Source organism: Podarcis liolepis (genome assembly GCF_965112155.1).
Source record: "Podarcis liolepis genome assembly, chromosome: 2".
Lineage (NCBI taxonomy): Eukaryota > Metazoa > Chordata > Lepidosauria > Squamata > Lacertidae > Podarcis > Podarcis liolepis.
This window is the reverse complement of record NC_139555.1, coordinates 108,800,278-108,820,488: the sequence shown is the minus strand read 5'-3', so window position 1 is coordinate 108,820,488 and position 20,211 is coordinate 108,800,278. Positions and strand designations below refer to the sequence as shown.

Below are 20,211 nucleotides of genomic sequence, written 5' to 3'. Positions count from 1 at the left end.
CCATAGCACATGGAAGGCCACAGATTCCCCATCTTGTTGATATGGTTAACTTGGGTTGCATTCACATCGCAGTTTTCTTTCATGCTGTTTCCCTGTTAATTTCTGCACCTCATTTGAGCTTTCACATGAAGGGCACTTCTGGGTAAAAAAGGATAAAGGTGAAGGACCCCTGGACGGTTAAGTCCAGTCAAAGGCGACTGGGGTTGGAGGGAGCTGGCCGAGGGAGCTGGCGTTTGTCCACAGACAGCTTTCCAGATCATGTGGCCAGCATGACTAAACCGCTTCTGGCGCAACGGAACACCGTGACGTGTGCCAGAGTGCACGGAAACACCATTTACCTTCCCACCAGAGCAGTACTTCTTTATCTACTTGCACTGGTGTGCTTTTGAACTGCTAGGTTGACAGAAGCTGAGCAATGGGAGCTCACCCAGTCGCAGGGATTTGAACCACCGACCTTCTGATTGACCAGCCCAGGAGGCTTAGTGGTTTAGACCACAGCACCACCCACATCCCTGGTACTTCTGGAAATGTACCAGAATATGGTGCAAGTTTAGCACCACTTTTCATGCTATTTGCTTCTGGGTGGGAAAAATCAGTTTGCAAATAAAGTAGAAATGCACTAAGCATGCACCATACCCCACTAGATTTCCAGATGCAGTTGTATGTCATGTGAAAGCTGAAATACGATGTGGAAAACAAGAGTCTGGGAAACATCTGGAGAACAGAATAGACTGCCACGTGGCTGCAGCATTTCTAAAAGAAATATATAATAATATATTGTTGTGTTCCCCACCCTAACCCTATTTCTGATTCTTTCACCTGCAGCCGCTATGCCTCGTTTCTGGACTTCACCCTCCTCCTTCTGCCTCCTCTTCCTTCTGGCTTCCAGCTCGGCCTCTGAAAATGATACTGTGGTGGTCACCAGCAGCGGTCCTATTAGAGGCAAACTGCTTCCAGCTGGCTCTGGCTCTGTGACCGCCTACCTGGGCATCCCCTATGCTGAGCCCCCCATAGGCAAACTGCGCTTCCAGAAGCCCATTCCTCATCAGCCGTGGAGCCAGGTCTTGGAGGCCACCACCTTTGGCAACTCTTGCCACCAGGCAATTATTGATTTCCTACCTAATTCCACCATATTACTTCCCAACACACCACTTTCAGAGGACTGTCTCTTTCTCAACATCTGGGTGCCCAACCCACAACCAATCAAACCAGTGCCCATCCTTCTGTGGATCTACGGTGGTGGATTTATCAGTGGCACAGCCTCGCTAGACATCTACAACGGGGCATTCCTAGCTGCTACAGAGAATGTCATTGTGGCCTCCATGAATTACCGCGTGGGGAGTCTGGGTTTCCTGTACCTGCCGCCAGATGTCCCAGGAAACGCTGGCTTGTGGGACCAACATCTGGCTCTGAAGTGGGTGAGTGAGAACGCAGCTGTGTTTGGCGGTGATGCAGCCCAGATAACTCTCTTTGGTGTAAGTGCTGGAGGATCCTCAGTTGGTTTCCACCTGTTTTCGCCGGCCAGCCAACCCCTTTTTGCCCGTGCTGTGCTTCAGAGTGGAGTTCCCAATGCCCCCTGGGGTTGGAGGAATCCTGAAGATGCCCTAAGAGTTTCAGTATATGTGAGTGACCTCATGGGGTGTCCTACAGCTAACCACAGTGCTATGGTTAGCTGCCTACAGGGAAAGGAAGGCAAGGCATTTTCTGACCTGGGACCTGTGTTTTCTTTGACAACCGATGGGGAGTTCATCCCAGACGATCCTGAAAAGCTCCTGGAGACTGGTGGCGTTCAGGGCAAACCAATTCTCGCTGGTGTCAGTGCTGACGAAGGGTCACATATGGTATTAATGCTATTTCCTAGCATCATAGGAAACGATTCAATACTTACCAGGGAGCAGCTCTATGAAGGGGTGAATCAAACAGTAAAAAATGGAACTAAACAAAATGCCATCAATGCTGCAATACTGAAGTACGTCCAAGAGAGCCATGGGCCAGAACAGTACCAAATGGCCTTGACTCAGTTTTTAGGAGATTACTTCTTTGTGTGCCCACTGGCTGAGTTTGCTGAAAAGGTCGGAGGAGCCGAGAGCCCAGTTTATGTTTACTACTTCGACCACCGTTCCCCCGCTTTTCCCAAGTGGGCAGGAACACCCCACGGAGCTGAGCTGCCTTACTTGTTTGGGATCATGGCATCCGAGTCGCAAACAAACCAATCGGAGGCGGCGGCTGAGGATGCTGAATTGAGCCGTCGAGTGATGCGATACTGGGCAGACTTTGCCAGAAGCGGGTAAGGCATTAATCCCTCTGCGTCGTAAAACAAACACTTCCTGCTTATCTGTGTCCTAGAGACTGCCTTTGATCTCTGTGCAAGTCATGAATGTGGTTCAGCTTGAAACGTGCACCCACTTCCCAGCATGTTATTGTTGCAAAAGGCTTCAATTCTGCAGAGGCAGAGTAGGAAATGTCAGTCGAGGGGGGGGGGGGACAGAAAGGTGATTCTTCAGGCCTCTCTATCCAACCATCATGAGCCTTCCATCCCAGACCACATCTCTCACTTGTTGGAGTCTGTCTGTCTATCATCCTCCTATTAGGTGCAGGTCAATTCTGTGTCCAGGGCAGCTGTTTACCAGCTCCATCTGGTACGCAAGCTGTGACCCTACCTGCCCACAGACTGTCTCACCAGAGTGCTGCATGCTCTAGTTATCTCCCACTTGGACTCTATGTGGGGCTACCTTTGAAGGTGACCCAGAAACTGCAACTAATCCAGAATGCGGCAGCTAGACTGGTGACTGGGAGTGGCTGCCGAGACCACATAACACTGGTCCTGAAAGACCTACATTGGCTCCCAGTACATTTCTGAGCACCTTTAAAGCCCTAAACGGCCTTGGCCCACTATACCTGAAGGAGCATCTTCACCCCCATTGCTCAGCTCCGAGGGCCTTCTGACAGTTCCCTTACTGCGAGAAGTGAGATTACAGGGAACCAGGCAGAGGGCCTTCTCGATGGTGGCACCTGCCCTGTCCTCCCATCAGATATCAAGGCAATAAACAACTATCTGACTTTTAGAAGGCATCTGAAGGCAGCCCTGTTTAGGGAAGTTTTTAATGTTTGATGTTTTGTCATGTTTTTAATATTCTGTGGGGAGCCACCCAGAGTGGCTGGGTAGACCCAGCCAGATGGGTGGGGTATAAATAAAAAAAAATCATCATCATCATCATCTATCTTGTATTATTTATTGATTACCCGCTCTTTACTCTCTGGTTTCTTTGTTGCCCCAACAGGAATCCCACTGGGTCAGAGGCAAGTGAAGTGAAGTGGCCCGTCTACAATTCCACAGAACAGAACTTCTTTCATATCGGCGGAAAGGCAGCCCAGCCCAAACGGAGGTCACCTGCCTCACACTGTGGTTTTCTGGCATCTCTTTTTTCAAATGCGACAGAAGCAGGTGAATTTGGGGCTCCTCTGGGGGTGGGAGTGTATGTAGTTGCTCAGCTGTGCTCCCGTTGTGACCTCCAAGACAAGGAGATAAGTCACTACACAGCCTTTAGAAGACATCTATAGGGAAGTTTTTATTTATTTTGAAATGCTTTGTTGTGTTTCTATATATAATGGAAGCTGCTCAGATAGGCTGGGGCAACCAAGTCAGATGGGCAGGGAATAATAATAATAATAATAATAATAATGGAATCCAGAATGCTCTAGAAAAGGGATGGGGAACCTAAAATATGGGTCCTGTATATGTCTCTAGCTGGCCCTTGCAGTTCTCCCCAGCCCACACCCACTCCCCTTGTTTTTGCCTGGCCTAGAAAGTGTCCTTGATACAGTGGTACCTCGGGTTAAGAACTTAATTCGTTCTGGAGGTCCGTTCTTAACCTGAAACTGTTCTTAACCTGAAGCACCACTTTAGCTAATGGGGCCTCCCGCTGCTGCCGTGCCGCCGGAGCACGATTTCTGTTCTCATCCTGAAGCAAAGTTCTTAACCCGAGGTACTATTTCTGGGTTAGCGGAGTATGTAACCTGAAGTGTCTGTAACCTGAAGCGTATCTAACCCGAGGTACCACTGTAATGCCTTTTGCTGTCCTGGATAGAGGATAGAGGGGGAAGTGTGAAACTCCCCATAGCAGTATGTTTCATTCACTGCTTCAAGGCTCCTCCTTTCTGCCTCCCACACTGGCTTACCTGCCCTCCAGTGGTCACTCTCCCAACATCCCAAATCCCTTAGTAACAGTTACGAAACATGAAAACATGAACATGAACATGAAGAACAAGAACATGAAGCGCCCAAACAAAACCACACAGATAGTTATGTTATCTGCCACACACATTTTGCAGGAGTTTTTAAGAATGGAGAAATGAGAAACCGGGAGAGGCAAATCGGGACTATCAGACCAACAACAACTGCAGGATCTTAAGTTCCCCATCCATTTCCCCTCCCTATTTTTAGAAAAGTTCCCACAACATTCTGCTACAGGATGCATGGTGGCTGAAGGCTGCGAACCAGAAAGCCTTGTTATCATCACTGTAGGAGTATTTTTTTTTTAAAAGGTCTGGCTGCAGCATTCTGCCTCAGCTGCCCCAAATACAGCACATTACAGTAATCCAGCCTTGAGGTTACCAATGCATGGACTACAGTAGACTGGCTATCCCTGTCCAGGAATGGCCATAGTTGGCAAATCAGACATAGTTGGGAAAAGGCACTCCTAGCTACAGAGGCCTCTAGGAGCACCTCTATACTACTCACCTGGTTTTTTAGTAGGAGTGCAATGCCATCCAGAACAGGTAACTTGCCAATTTCTCAAACATGGGAACCACCTACCCACAGAGCCTCCATCTTCCCAGGTTTCAAACAAAGTTTATTGGCTCAAGAGAGTATGCCAGTAGATTAATATGTCAAGAGACTAAGATTTTGGGCATGAAGATTTTGTTGACTTTCTATTGATCAGTTCTTTCTTTCTTTCTTTCTTTCTTTCTTTCTTTCTTTCTTTCTTTCTTTCTATTTTAGAAAGCCTTTTCTGAGGTCTCTGAATAAGGCAGCACTTCACCCATTTTGGAGAAAGGTCCGAAGAATGAGACCCAAGACAATGGAAACCACACTTTAGGAACAGGTTAGCTAGGCCCACAATCTGTGGGACCTCTAGCCATGTTACGAAACACTACACAACTGTTTGGGATGTAGCTGTTCAAGACAGTTTGGTTCACTGCCACAATATCGCACTCGCTGTATTGTAACTTTTGAATAAATGTTAAAAAGAAAATAAAGCATGTAGTAGTTCATGGGGGGCAAAGCTGAGTGAGGAAGCAGACAAACTGCTGAGATATGAATTGAATGAAAATGTAAACCCTATTCAGACATTCAGTACCTCTGAGCACCAAATGCATGAATGGGGTCTCTAGAAGACACCTGTTTCCTCCCTGAGAATGGAAATCCTGATTAATCAGGATTCCCATCCCCAGAAAACTCTACGCATCTCGGGCTCTTGCACATGGATGCCAATTGTGCACACACAGTTCTGATCCTGAAGAGAGGGGAATACGCAGCGGGTAGGGGTGGGGGAGAAATTCAAGTCAGTTTTCATTTAAAGGCAAACACACCTAATTCACACTTTCTGGAACAGCATGCAAACTGAAACAGATAGCCTTCCAAATCAGTCCTTATCCAGATTTTGCAATGCCAGTCTCCAACCAAACGCACACCCTAGGTTAAGGCATGTACTGGAGAAACTATCAAGGGGGGGGGGGAAGTGTGATGTATTAAGGGAAATTGATGTGCCAAAATTTGAAGATTATTGCCTTTTAAAAAATTGTATGCATACCTGCATAAAAATGTGCGTATCAGGAGAATTTTGCACTAAAATGCTGATGGATTTCCATGAGGTTATTTTAAAATACATCACAAACAGGTGTGGAAAACTGAAGACTGGGGGGGGGGGGGAGAGATAGAAACAGGGAGAAAGTGACAGATTTGCTCATCCCTACCATGGCCCTTGAGGGACGCGGTTGGTGCTGTGGGTTAAACCACAGAGCCTAGGGCTTGCCGATCAGAAGGTCAGCGGTTCGAATTCCCGCCACAGGGTGAGCTCCCGTTGCTCAGTCCCAGCTCCTGCCAACCTAGCAGTTCGAAAGCACGTCAAAGTGCAAGTAGATAAATAGGTACCACTCTGGCGGGAAGGTAAACGGCGTTTCCGTGCGCTGCTCTGTTTCGGCAGAAGCGGCTTAGTCCTGACCCAGAAGCTGTACGCCGGCTCCATCGGCCAATAAAGCGGGATGAGCGCCGCAACTCCAGAGTCGGCCACGACTGGACCTAATGGTCAGGGGTCCCTCAGGAGGAATTGTGTGTGTGTGTGTGTGTGCATGATGGAACTCAATCTCCCGATCTCCCCAGCATCTGCCATCTAAGGTGATGGTCTCACTCCACCTAATGGTCCTGGATACATCAGCAGCCTTTCTCATTCTCTGTTAGGTACTTATTTCCAGATTATTTGTTACCTTAAAGAAAGCTGAGGTCATTTCAATCTGTTTGAGTATTATAACCTCTGTATGTTTTCAAGTAGGGTTGGAAATTTTTCTTGTTTTGTCTTTCTATAAATCACTTTGAGGGTTTGTTTGTTTTACAACCAAGCAGTGTATACATTTTCTGAAATAAAAGAAGAAGAAAAAGAAACGAGGCAGGGAGCAGGAAGAGGGGGTGAGCGAGTGGAGCAAATACAGAACTTTGCCCTTCTCTGAACCTTGGGAATCACAAGTGGGGTTGCTACTATCGTGCTCAGGTTCTGCCTGAGAGTTTCTCACAGGCCTCTGGTTCGCCACTGTGAGAACAGGGCAAATCTTTTAAGTTTTCATTTAACAAAATGTATATACCGCTTCTTCAGTGGAAAACATCTAAGCGGTTTGCAAAGGGCAATCTGAAACATTCATTTTAAAAGCAACCCGAAAGAGCAAACATTAAAAATAAGGGAACACCATTTTAAAAGATGCTGATAAACTCTGCGATCTTTAAAACTTTATACATAAAATAAAAAGACTTGTTAAAACTGCATGTTAAAATGACTCGCCTGTGACAATTACTGGCTGAAACAAGAAAGTTTTAAAGGTAAAGGGACCCCTGACCATTAGGTCCAGTCGTGGCTGACTCTGGGGTTGCAGCGCTCATCTCGCTTTATTGGCCGAGGGAGCTGGCGTACAGCTAACGGGACATGTGGCCAGCATGACTAAGCCGCTCCTGGCAAACCACAACAGCGCACGGAAACGCCGTTTACCTTCCCGCAGGAGCGGTACCTATTTATCTACTTGCACTTTGATGTGCTTTTGAACTGCTAGGTTGGCAGGAGCAGGGACCGAGCAACGGGAGCTCACCCCATTGTGGGGATTTGAACTGCAGACCTTCTGATCGGCAAGTGGCTCTGTGGTTTAACCCAAGTGCCAAAAACAATGCAGCAAAGTCTTCCTCACTAATATTAATAGGCAGGGTGTTCCAAAGTCTGGGTTCTGCCACCCTGGAAGATCAACTCTTCGCAACTGCAGAAAGAACACCAACTGATAAAAGGTTCTCCAAGCCACTGGGGTAGGGCTGCCATATTACAAGTAGTAAAAAGACGGACATAAAATGTGATACTCAGACACACATGTACTGCTTCTATTTGCCAGCCCATGCGCTAACCCCCCAGCCTGGGAGCCAGCCCGAAATATGGAGACGTGACAACGACGTATGGGATAAAATTAGGCCACAACTTTATCGATTTCAGATGTAGGAAACCTTGGCTTAGGCATTGGACGGCAACCCTCTCAGCCCCAGCTGTGAAGGGGACTGTGAAATGAGAATTTACACAGCGTACCCCCCACTTTGCCTGATGTTGGTAGTTTGACCTTTCGCCGCCACTCAGGGCCAGTGATTCCTGCAAACACCCCTTTAATGGGCCCTGCAGATGACACCACATGGGGATGCATAATAATGCTAACCCCCATTCCGAAGAGAGCCAGTGTTCTGTAGTGGTGGACTCGTAATCTTAGAATCATAGAATCATAGAATCATAGAGTTGGAAGAGACCACAAGGACCATCGAGTCCAACCCCCTGCCAAGCAGGAAACACCATCAGAGCACTCCTGACATATGGTTGTCAAGCCTCTGCTTAAAGACCTCCAAAGTAGGAGACTCCACCACACTCCTTGGCAGCAAATTCCACTGTCGAACAGCTCTTACTGTCAGGAAGTTCTTCCTAATGTTTAGGTGGAATCTTCTTTCTTGTAGTTTGGATCCATTGCTCCGTGTCCGCTTCTCTGGAGCAGCAGAAAACAACCTTTCTCCCTCCTCTATGTGACATCCTTTTATATATTTGAACATGGCTATCATATCACCCCTTAACCTCCTCTTCTCCAGGCTAAACATGCCCAGCTCCCTTAGCCGTTCCTCATAAGGCATCGTTTCCAGGCCTTTGACCATTTTGGTTGCCCTCCTCTGGACACGTTCCAGTTTGTCAGTGTCCTTCTTGAATTGTGGTGCCCAGAACTGGACACAGTACTCCAGGTGTGGTCTGACCAGAGCAGAACCCGGGTGAACCCGGGTTCGTGTCTCCACTCCTCCACATGCAGCTGCTGGGTGACCTTGGGCTAGTCACACTTCTCTGAAGTCTCTCAGCCTCACTCACCTCACAGAGTGTTTGTTGTGGGGGAGGAAGGGAAAGGGGAATGTTAACCGCTTTGAGACTCCTTTGGGTAGTGATAAAGCGGAATATCAAATCCAAATCCAAACTATAGGATACTGATCAAGGTCTAAAACCGCCAAAGTTGTGATCATTGCTAGTGGGGGAGGAGGTGGAGCACTGGCCAGTAGGCAGAGGTGTCACCCTGGAACGGGAAGCCTGCGCCGGGTCACAAACCCCGCCCACTGCTTGATGTGTGAGCGGTAATTGCAAAATAATAATAATAATAATAATAATAATTTATTATTTGTACCCCACCCATTTGGCTGGGTTTCCCCAGCCACTCTGGGCGGCTTCCAACAAAGATGAAAAATACACTAAAAAAAGGGAAATCAGCCTTGCCATCTGGAATAATATTCCTTCTGTATGAAGATTGGTAAGGTGAGAATTGGTACCATCAAAAACATTGTCACAAAGACACGTGTATGTTCTTTATTTTGTGAATATTATTGTCGACATACAAAAATGAATTTGGTGCACGTCCATACATTTTATTTGTATGCCACCTTTCCACAATTTAAACCATGCTCCATGTGGCTTGAAACATGAGGAAAATAGAGAAGAAAAGTAGTCAGAAACAATAAATAAAAACGTCAAAAAATACTTCCCTTAACCTCACTACAAGACCACCACATATGATAAAAATAACCTTCTTTCTCTTTACATTTCCAACACTTATTTGATTTGGATTTATACATTTTTTTTGCCAATTTACCATCGATATATCATTTTCATATAATTTTCTCTTGGATCATAACATGCTCTTTTATATCCATATTCCACAATCGTTCCCATGCTTCCATATCTATATTATGACCCATTGTATCACTGAGGATTTTACTTGCTTTAAGGAGGATTGCAACTGACCAGTTTGCGGGGACACAGGAAACACCCCCAGCACTTCAGACATCTTGCCCTTTACCTCAGGCAGCAACAAGCCTTGATATGGCCCTGCTACAATAAATCTCATTGGGGGACATTGCATGCTCAATAAATAAAGATCCACCTGCCCTCACTATTCAAACTCAACCTGGCTTTTGATGTTCTTCAATGCCTGTCCACGGTTGCCTATGTTCACATATACAGTACTTGTGTGATGTATTGAAGTTCTCACCCTGGCCACCAGGGGGGTAGTGTATGTAGTTTTCACTCAGGTCCACGCCAGTTAATTTAGGCGGGAAACCCTGGGCTGTTGTTACAATGTGACAGCCGGCTGCCTATAAAAGCAGGCCGGCTGAGCTGTGTTCAGTTCGGTTCAGTTCCAGCTTACTTATAAAGAACTACTTGGAGAAATCTCTGTGTTGTCTGCTTTGTCAACCCACTACAGTGGTGCCTCAGGTTACATACGCTTCAGGTTACATACGCTTCAGGTTACAGACTCCGCTCACCCAGAAATAGTGCTTCAGGTTAAGAACTTTGCTTCAGGATGAAAACAGAAATCGTGATCTGGCGGCGCAGCATGAGGCCCCATTAGCTAAAGTGGTGCTTCAGGTTAAGAACAGTTTCAGGTTAAGAACGGACCTCCGGAACGAATTAAGTACTTAAGCTGAGGTACCACTGTACTTAATAACTTGCATTTCCTTATGTCCAAAAGGCCAGAGACTTTGCATAACCATGAAACCCATTTTGTTGTTGTTGCACGCTACAGCTCTCCCTCTGTGCCCTCTGATGTGTACTCTTACCTAACATGCCTCGTCCCCTGGAGAAGGCAGAGCCTGGCGGTCACTGCCCTTTGCATACACACATATTGGCAGCTGCCTTCTCACTGGGTGTTATTTGCCAGAGCTGGAAGTGTCCTATAAGCCTCAGTATCCACCTTTCCCATTTGGATTGAGCTGTAGAGGACACCAAGGAGCAGCAAAACCCCACCGGGGATAAAGGAGGTGAGTCTTCAGGATGCAGAAGGTTTAGATGCCTCCAAGAGTGGGATGAGAAGTAGGGACTAAACCTGGGAGTGGGGGAGATGACAGTAAACGTGGCACAAGAAAGGAAGTCAGGAATCCTGCATTCTAGCACCATAGCTTCGTGCTTCGTTTTGTTCCAGTTGTTTAACATTTGGGAAGTTAACCCTGTATCATGCTGTAAGTCTTGGACATATGCGTGTGAGGGTCTGCGGATTGGGACTTGCTCCCTCAAAAGAAAAAAAAAGAGAAAGAGGTGAAGAAAGTCAAGGTATGAGGGGACTGCAATGTCTCTGTTAAGGAGTTCAAAGTCAGTAAACTGAGTTGCCCACTTTCAGCTTTAGTGGAAAGTCAGATGTTGGAAGATTCCAGCTCAAGGAATTACACAACCGGCCTTGTCATTCCCCTAGACCTGCTCATCTTTACTGGAATAATATTCCTTCTGTATGAAGATTGGTAAGGTGAAATTGGTACCATCAAAAACATTGTCGCAAAGACACGTGTATGCTCTTCTTTTGGGTGAACATTGTTTTCGACATACAAACATGCATTTGGTGAACGTCCATACATAAATAATTTTATTTGTATGCCACAATTTAAACCATGCTGCATGTGGCTTGAAAAATGAGAAAAATGCAGAACAAAAGTAGACAGAAACAATAAATAAAAATGTCAAAAAATACACATCCAAACTGAACAATTTTCACATAAATCAAAAAATAATGATTCAAAACAAAACAAACAAACAAAAAAAACCCCCCACCAGCAGCAACAGAAGCAATAGCAATAGCAGCAACCCCCCAACACCCCTCCCAAACAATAGATATATGACCTCTCTTATTGGACTTCTGTGAATGTTTGCTTGCTGATAGAGTCGTATCTTGGCTTTAGAACAGCTTAGTTCCCGAACACTTTGGCTCCCGAACGTCGCAAAGTGACTGTTCCGGTTTGCAAACTATTTTTGGAGGCGGAACGTCTGACAGGGCTTCCGTGGCTTTTGATTGGCTGCAGGAGCTTCCTGCAGCCAATCAGAAGCAGCAATTTAGTTTTCAAAATTTTGGGATGTTGAATGGACTTCCGGAATGGATCCTGTTCGATTTCCAAGGTACAACTGTACATTTAAAATGTTCCTATGCTTTCAGGATCAGTGCTGGTTTTTGTGGGCTCCAGGTAGAGGTGTGCATTGACCCCACTGTCATGGCTCCTTTCCTCCCTCCCTCCCCATCAAATAAAAATACTGTTGGATCAAGCCAATGACCCATCTAGTCTGGTGTCCTGTTCTCACAGTGAGCAACCAGAAGCCTATGGGAAGCTCACAAGTAGGACTAGAGCACAACTGTTAAGTTTTGGGTGAACATATCAGACGACACAACAATTCTTCAAACAGCTCTTGTTTATTCACAGGCCAGAACAGAACTGAACTGAAGGGTTCAGGCAACCTGCTTATACAGAGCTCCACTACAACGCATCAGTAACCACTTTCTGTAACTATCCAATCACTGAATGTCACTTTCAATCCCTTATTTGCATATGTGGACCTGAGTGAAAACTATCTACAGTATCCCCCTGCTGGCCCAGGGTGAGAACTTAAGTACATAACAACAACAGTCCACCTGCAATTCCCAGTACTCACATGGAAGCTGTCCCCCTGATGCCAAGTTTTTTTAAACACATCTATAATCCACTGATATCCAGAAGGGGATTGGGTGGAGAGAAGGGTTTTCGCTTGTCTTCTCCCACACAATACAGTTGATATGCTGGGATCTATGCTTTTTATTTTTTAAAAAAAGGGGGGGGGCTTGTGTATGTCGCTTCGGATCAGAGCCAAGGTATAACTGTGCCTGGGTCACCTTTCTTTCAGCTTCTGCAATGCCTACTCTCCTCCAGGCATCCTTGGGCCTCTTCCTCTTCCTCTTCCTCTCCCTCCTGAATTCCAGCTCTGCCTCTGAAGATGACACTGTTGTGGTGACCAGCAGTGGCCCTATCAAAGGCAAGCGAGTCCCGGTTGGCTCGGCCTCCGTCACTTCCTACCTCGGTATCCCTTATGCTGAACCCCCCCTGGGGAAGCTGCGCTTCCAAAAGCCCCTTCCCCACCAGCCATGGAGCCATGTCTTGGAGGTCACCAACTTTGGAAAGGCTTGCTTCCAGACGACCGATTTTCAATGGCCTTTCAACAAAATGTGGGTTGCCAACGCGCCACATTCAGAGGACTGTCTCTTTCTCAATGTCTGGGTGCCTCACCCACGGCCTTCTGCACCGGTTCCTGTCCTTGTCTGGATCCATGGTGGGGGATTTCTGGTTGGTGCCAGTTCCTTAGACTTGTACAACGGAGCACTTCTGGCTGCTACTGAGAACATCATTGTGGTTTCCATGAATTATCGGCTGGCGTTCTTCGGCTTTCTGTTCCTCCCGCCTGAGGTCCCAGGAAACATGGGGCTGTGGGACCAACAGCTAGCTCTGAAGTGGGTGAAGGAGAACGCAGCTGTCTTTGGTGGGGACCCTCTTCAGCTGACCCTCTTTGGCCACAGTGCGGGAGCAGCCTCTGTGGGGTTTCACCTCCTCTCACCTGCAAGCCAACCCCTTTTTGCCCGCGCTGTGGTGCAGAGTGGAGCTCCCAATGCACCCTGGGCTTGGAAGGATCCTGAGCATTGCAAGTTGCGCTCCTTGAAAGCGAGTCAGCGGCTGGGCTGCGACGATCGGAATCACAGTGTGGCGCTGCGCTGCCTACAGGAGAAGGAAATGGATAGGGGAATGTTCCAACTTTTGATGCATCGATTCTACCCCACCACAGATGGGGACTTCCTTCTGGATGAGCCAAGGAAACTTCTGCAGAGTGGGCTCCTTCAGGCAAAACCATTGCTCATAGGCATCACCGGCGAGGATGGGTCTGTCTTTGCCCTAAACGGTCTTTCGGATCGCATAGAAGATGACAGAACGTCAATTTGGGAGCAGCTCTTGGAAGAAACAATGACATTGTTCGAAATGTCTTTTGAAGAAGATGTTGCCAAGACTGTAGCGCTGAAGTATGCTGAAGATGGCCATGGGCCAGAAAAGTACCATGGGGCCATGGTCCAACTGTGCAGAGATTATTTCTTTTTGTGCCCATTGGCTGAAGCTGCTGAAAAGATGGCAGCAGGTGGGAGCCCTGTGTACACCTACTCCTTCAACCACCACATCTCTGGCTCCATTTGGCAGGAGTGGATGGGAGCAGCCCATGGAGTTGAGGTGCCTTACCTGTTTGGAACTCTGTCGTCGCTACAGAGGGTAAATCAAACAAACACGGAAGCTGACGCCCCTTTAAGCCTCAAGATGATGCGCTATTGGGCGGAGTTTGCTAGAAGCGGGTAAGGCATTCACAGCTCTTGTTCAAGAGCCTCTAACACAACTCATTCCATCAACTTGACCCTGGATGTTCTAGACATAGTCTGATAGTCCTTGCTCTGGGCACTCTACATCCCAAGGTTCTGCCTGAACCTCCCAAGGTCTTTCATTCATTTTCTCGGTATCTTTGACAAGGGCACTGCCACATCAAGTTTCAGTATAGAGGGGCAGGTTTTAGAGAAAAGCTCAAAGGCCTAACTCAGGGATGGAGAACTTGTGGCCCTTCAGATGTTGCTAGACTACAACTCTTATCATCCTTGACCATTGGCCATGCTGGCTGGGGCTGATGGGAGCTGGAGTTCCTGTCAACAAATAGCTGGACAGCTGGACAGTTCCCAGTCCCTGTCTTAAACAAAAGACATGTATCTTCCTTTGGTGTTTCCCCCCCCTTCTTCTCACTGGCAAACTGCCTGTTAATTGGAAAAAGCCCCTAGCTCAATTCCAGGGACATAGGGGTCCAGTTATGTATAAGGAGCTTCCCAAACCATCTCTTTCACCCTCTTGGGGTCTTGAGACCTTCTGAAGAAGCAAATGCTATTAAAAATAATAATAGACAGGGATTTCCCCCCCTGCTCAGTCTGAACTGGCAACCCAGTCAGGTGGGTGAGGTACAAAAATTATTATTATTATTAATAATAATAGCTGGCCTTGATATGTTTTAATGTGACTGATATGCACTTTTGATTTGTTTATCTGTTTTTTAAAAAACCCTACTGATACTTTAAAAAACAGCAACATGTTATATCATATTTTTATTACCACTGGCAATTTCAGGGCTATGGTGGGATGTGAGTTGAAATAACCAACTAACCTTTGCAAAAGATGGTTGAAGATGGAATGTCAGCTATTTTGGCTGACACGTTTGGCACTGATGAAATATGACCGTGATTTCTAGGCCATAAGTTGATTGCCATAGCAGGGTTCTCATTTGATTTGATTTTATTTTTTGGTTGATGGAAGGAGAAAAGAAAGCCTCGGATTAGTTTTTTGGATTTAGATTTCCCGGAACTGTTGCCAGAGATTAATACACAAGAACATGTACCTTCTACCCATGACTGAATGTTAGGAGCTCTCTCCTGCCATATATAACAAAAAGCACATAATCAAAGTGTTGGGGAATACTTACCTTGGCAAAAACGAATAGTGTTCCTTTTCCAGGTACATTAGGGCAATCAGAGGGATTTCTGTGGAGCAGGGCTAATGTCAGCGTGAACCACCAGCTGCAGTGTATTTCATATTGCACCGCTTTGTATTCCATATAGATTTTTACTATCTGTAATCCAATTGATTTGCTTATGTATTGTTTTAATTCTATTAGAATTTAATTACTTTTTAAAAACTATATTTTATATGATATTGTATTTTATCTCTGTGTGCTTGTTTTTATTTGTGTAAGCCACATTGGGTTCTGATCTGGGGAAAAGGTGGGATAGAAATAAAAATAATATAGTGGCCGAGGCAGAATTCCAAAGCACAGTGGATGGGGAACAAAATGGATTGGGCAGAAGAGGACCTACTGGGAAGCTAGACTCACAGGATCGTATTTGATATAGCTGGCCTCCTATCTCTAATTCCATCTAATAAAAAGGAATGGGCCAAATCTCATAGGGTTGACTGCCAGCACAATTCCAAGCAATGAAAGCGGGGCCCTGAGGAAATGAGTCAAATGATAAATGATAGGGTTTCACTTATTTTGTAGTATGCTATTATCACAGTGTAGACGTGCCATTTTTGTTTTTATAATGCTATGAGTGATTTTCTCTCTCTTTGTTTTGTGCTATTGATGGCCTTTGGCTTAAAAAGAAGATTTTGATCCCTGCGCCACATTTTATTTCTCACTGCCACCACCCAGGCCCTACCTGGACCAATACTGAGTCCAGTCAGGTTAGAATTGGAACATAAACTTCTGTTTATTTATTGCAGTTTAACAAGTGTGTGGTTTCATAAATGGTATCGGTCAATTACAATCATAGGGTGCCTATTCAGACCTATAACTTCCTCTACCTGCCCTCCCTCACTAAACCACCTCTCAGATATTTACTTGTCTTTCCATCTCCTAACTGTTCCTGACTCAGCTTATTTCTCTACACTAACTCAATCTACTCACAGACTCTATCCCAATTCACTCCCACTCCAACCAACCACCCAACTCCCAACAAACTCCCCTTTCGCACCTCCCAGAGCTGCTTTTATAGTCCCTCTGACTCCACCCCCCTGGGTTCTGATTGGGTAACTTGTTTAACTATTTCACCTCCAGCACTCTCATATGTTAACGTCACAATGGCCTTTGGCTTAAAAAGAAGATTTGGATCTGGACTGTGGGTTTTTTTGGTTTCCTCCACAGGAACCCCACTGGGTCTGTGCCCAATGAGGTGCAATGGCCGCTCTACAATGCCACAGAGGAGAACTTCTTCCACATCAGCGCAGGGCCACCTGAGATCAGGAAGCCGTCTCCTGCCCACCACTGCGATTTCCTGGCAGCTCATATATTCAACTCAACACTCTCAAGTAAGTCCAGGTCCTTTGGCTGAAGAAGTTTGGGCTCAGTTCATCAACAGGTCTTGTCACATTTATAGTGTTGCTGCAGTGGGGTCCTATGCCAGTTCCTCTTTGTAGCAGTTTTTGGCAATATTTCCAGTGGACAACAAGGCACACAAGTTCTGCCTGCTCTGTCTATGTCAGAATCAGCTTTCCTGCTAAGGTAGTGTTACTCTCGCCTCTAGAGATGGGGGAGAAAGTTCACATTGAATGGTGAGCCTTCCTAATTCTCATTTTTTTGAAACCATGTGAGATCCAAAACACAGCCACGCTTCAAAATTTGCACTTCTTTGAATTTTGTAATGCAGTTATCCAGCTGTTCCCATTAGTGGGAAGGGTGCATCTATTAGTGCAAATAACTTACAAAATTGCATTGTTTTGGGGGCAAATTGTATTGTAGAATTGCGTACAATAGGAGAAATCTGCATTACAATGTTGATGAATTTCCATGAGGAATTTGTTTTTGATGTTTTATTGTGTGTAGGGGGGCAATGGAAACTGGTGTGGGAATGTGGAGAAATGAACTGAGAATTGGAAAAAAGGAGAAACTGAAATTGACATATTCATCCATCCCTAGTCCATCTCTTCGGCCTTTTCTTTCATCTAGCTCTCTTTTTATGGCTCCTTTGGTGAAAGGCTTGCCAGTTCTTCTCTCTTCCCTAGAGTTATTGCCTTCTTTTGTATCAATGGCAGCCCTTCTCCCTAGTCACCTTGGCTTATGTCTGCTTCCTGCACTTCCTTACACCGCCACCTCTCGCTATCTATTCCTCCTGCTTCTCCCTGGCTCCTTCCTGCTGACCTCTCGCTCTACCCCACCGGGATGCAACCATCTTGGTAAAGGTAAAGGTAAAGGTAAAGGTAAAGGTAAAGGTAAAGGGACCCCTCACCATTAGGTCCAGTTGCGGACAACTCTGGGGTTGCGGCGCTCATTTTGCTTTACTGGCTGAGGGAGCCGGCATACAACTTCTGGGTCATGTGGCCAGCATGACTAAGCCGCTTCAGGTGAACCAGAGCAGCGCACGGAAACACCGTTTACCTTCCCGTCTTAGGTATAAAAAGGTAAAGGTACCCTGACCTTTAGGTCCAGTTGCGGACAACTCTGGGGTTGTGGCGCTCAACCCGCTCTATAAGCCGAGGGAGCCGGCATTTGTCCGCAGACAGCTTCCGGGTCATGTGGCCAGCACAACTAAGCTGCTTCTGGTGAAACCAGAGCAGTGCACGGAAACACCATTTTCCTTCCTGCCGGAGGAGTACCTATTTATCTACTTGCACTTTGATGTGCTTTTGAACTGCTAGGTGGGCAGGAGCTGGGACTGTCATCTTAGGTATACCCCTTTTAAAATTATCAAAACTTGGGTAAGGAGGGAGAAGCAGAAGGGAAGGAATGTACCTCCCCAACTTTTGGTTGAAAGTGATTGGCTGTCCATTGTGGATGCATTTCAGTTAAAAATGGGAGTTGTACCCAGTCTCTTGCATGAAGGGTTGTTTGGCTCTCTGTGGACCACCATTTTTCCAATTGCTTTTTTTATTTTGCAGAAAAAGTCCAAGAAGACTCTTCTGAATCCATTTTGGAAAAAGATATGAAGAATGAGACCAGAACTTAACAAAAAAAGGCAGGATGCAAAAATAGCTTACATCAAGTGCGAATGGAACTGAATGGATGGTGAAGACATGCCTAGAAACACTTCAGCAAAGCCCTCACTTTGTAGGATTGGTGCCCATTTGCAAATATAACGGTTTGCTCTTCATTGTGAGACGATGCTGAATGAGAAATGGAACTTAATGCCGGGTTATGAACAAGATAAGCCATTGGGACCATCATTTTAGAATGCCATCCCATTTTCCTCCACAACATTCACATGCTAATTATGAGGGGGGAAACGACATCCAGCAGCTATGAATGATAGGAGCTTCTTTTCAATCACTTTTACTTTTTTCTGCAAGCAACAGGTTATTTGGCAGCCTGAATTCACTTCCTGAATTTTGCAAAGCCTCATATATTGAGGAGCTGTGCCTTGGAGTTAAAGGACAATTAATTTCTCATTGTTACTCTGTTACTATGTAACACCAGGGAAGGAAGCTAACTCCCACCCGGTGCTGTCCCTCCCTCCTTGCATAGCATGAGCACTGTGATCTGGGTGGAATTTGAATCTCTGGGTATCTGGAGAATGTACATAGAGCTGAAAGAGGAAGTTGGAAGAATGACACTCTTTCTCACTTCCTCTTTCATCTCTATGTGCTTTTCAAGGCTCAGATTAATTATGCTGGATCCACTTAGATCCATGGGGTCTACATGACTTATAAGATTGGTAGTTCCACGAGGAGTTTCTCCATGCCCCAGAATTATTGCCATTCACGGTGTCCCCATGGCCAGAACAGGGACAGGGAAACATACATCTCTGTGAAATCAGGATGAGAGGCAAGCTGATGTAGACATCACGGGGGAATGGATGATGCCAAGTGAAGTCTAGAGCCATTTTGTCAGTGTTAACATTGTTTTCCTGAAGATTTCTGGTCCGGATTAATTAATGTATTGGTTATTCAAGCACAAGTTCTGCCCATGTTGCGTTCTCACCTTGTGGTTGGTGGATCTTCTCTCCTGTTCTTTCCCTACCTTTTGATCTGTTCTCCTTCCACTCATCAGTTCCATTGGTCCTGGGAATGCTTATCAAATGTTCCTGAGGCAACTACTGAAATCTCCCAGAAGTCAGTTATTCTCACCCACCACTAGAACAGAACGCTCAGTTGCTCCGATGCCTATGAAGGGTGCTCAGTTTGCCAGGACAATTCGAGTTTATTTCAAAGTCAGGGCATGTGTGGTACACATGCAGCTTCCAAATGACTGAACTGCAGAGAGCTGGGGGTGGCTCAGAAGTATAGTTTCTCAAATGCCATTCCAAGGCTCCTCTCCTACATCAAGAACAAACCTCTCCGAGGTGCTTCAAATGAAACTGAGGTCACACAAAAGATTATGGATAGCTCTGGTTAAACCTTTGTGTACTTCTAGCTGCATTCGGCACATGTGATGTGCAAATAAAAATCCTCTTCGAGGCACTGTTCTTATTTGTTTATTTACTGAGAAAGATTTTCTAAACCACTTAATCAAAGAGCTCTCTAAGTGGTGCACATAATAAAACTGTAGGTCAGTGTTTCCCAAACTCGGGTCTCCAGCTGTTTTTGAACTACAACTCCCACCATCCCTAGCTAGCAGAACCAGTGAGCAGGGATGATGGGAACTGTAGTTCAAAAACAGCTGGAGACCCAAATTTGGGAATCACTGCTGTAGAAAAAACACAGCCCAAATCCACAGGGCTGTCATTAAAAGGGGGGGGGGTCATTAAAACACACATTAGCCTCAGCAAAACTTAAAAAACCAGTGTAGGTATCTAAATTATATGTCTGAGCAGACTTGCAGTAATAGTAGTAGTAGTAGTAATGATGATGATAATAATAATAATAATAATAATAATAATAATAATAATAAATGCATTTTTATTGTTGCAATACACTGCTACGATTCTAAGGGTAGAGCCATAGCTCAGTGGTGGAACATCTGCCTTGCATGTAAGGTAAAGGTAAAGGGACCTCTGACCATTAGGTCCAGTCGTGGCTGACTCTGGGGTTGTGGCACTCATCTCGTTTTATTGGCCAAGGGAGCCGGCGTACAGTTTCCAGGTCATGTGGCCAGCATGACT

At 45.8% G+C, this 20,211-nt stretch overlaps 1 protein-coding gene across 1 annotated transcript; it reads left to right on the top strand.

Moving 5' to 3' along the window:
• Positions 1 to 825: 825 nt before the first annotated feature.
• Positions 826 to 19,566, top strand: LOC310700924 (uncharacterized protein). The gene is made up of 5 exons (XM_083490877.1): positions 826 to 2,287; positions 3,282 to 3,445; positions 12,459 to 13,941; positions 16,323 to 16,486; positions 18,053 to 19,566. The coding sequence occupies exons 1-5, from the start codon at positions 831 to 833 to the stop codon at positions 18,118 to 18,120; spliced, it is 3,336 nt and encodes a 1,111-aa protein (XP_083347003.1). The 5' UTR covers positions 826 to 830; the 3' UTR covers positions 18,121 to 19,566.
• Positions 19,567 to 20,211: the final 645 nt, after the last annotated feature.

Excerpts from the sequence above, each read along its gene's own strand:
- LOC310700924 (XM_083490877.1), top strand. The coding sequence starts at position 831 with ATGCCTCGTTTCTGGACTTCACCCTCCTCCTTCTGCCTCCTCTTCCTT. Across the intron at positions 3,446-12,458 it reads TTCAAATGCGACAGAAGCAG|CTTCTGCAATGCCTACTCTC; the intron begins GTGAATTTGGGG and ends CCTTTCTTTCAG. Across the intron at positions 13,942-16,322 it reads GCGGAGTTTGCTAGAAGCGG|GAACCCCACTGGGTCTGTGC; the intron begins GTAAGGCATTCA and ends TTTCCTCCACAG.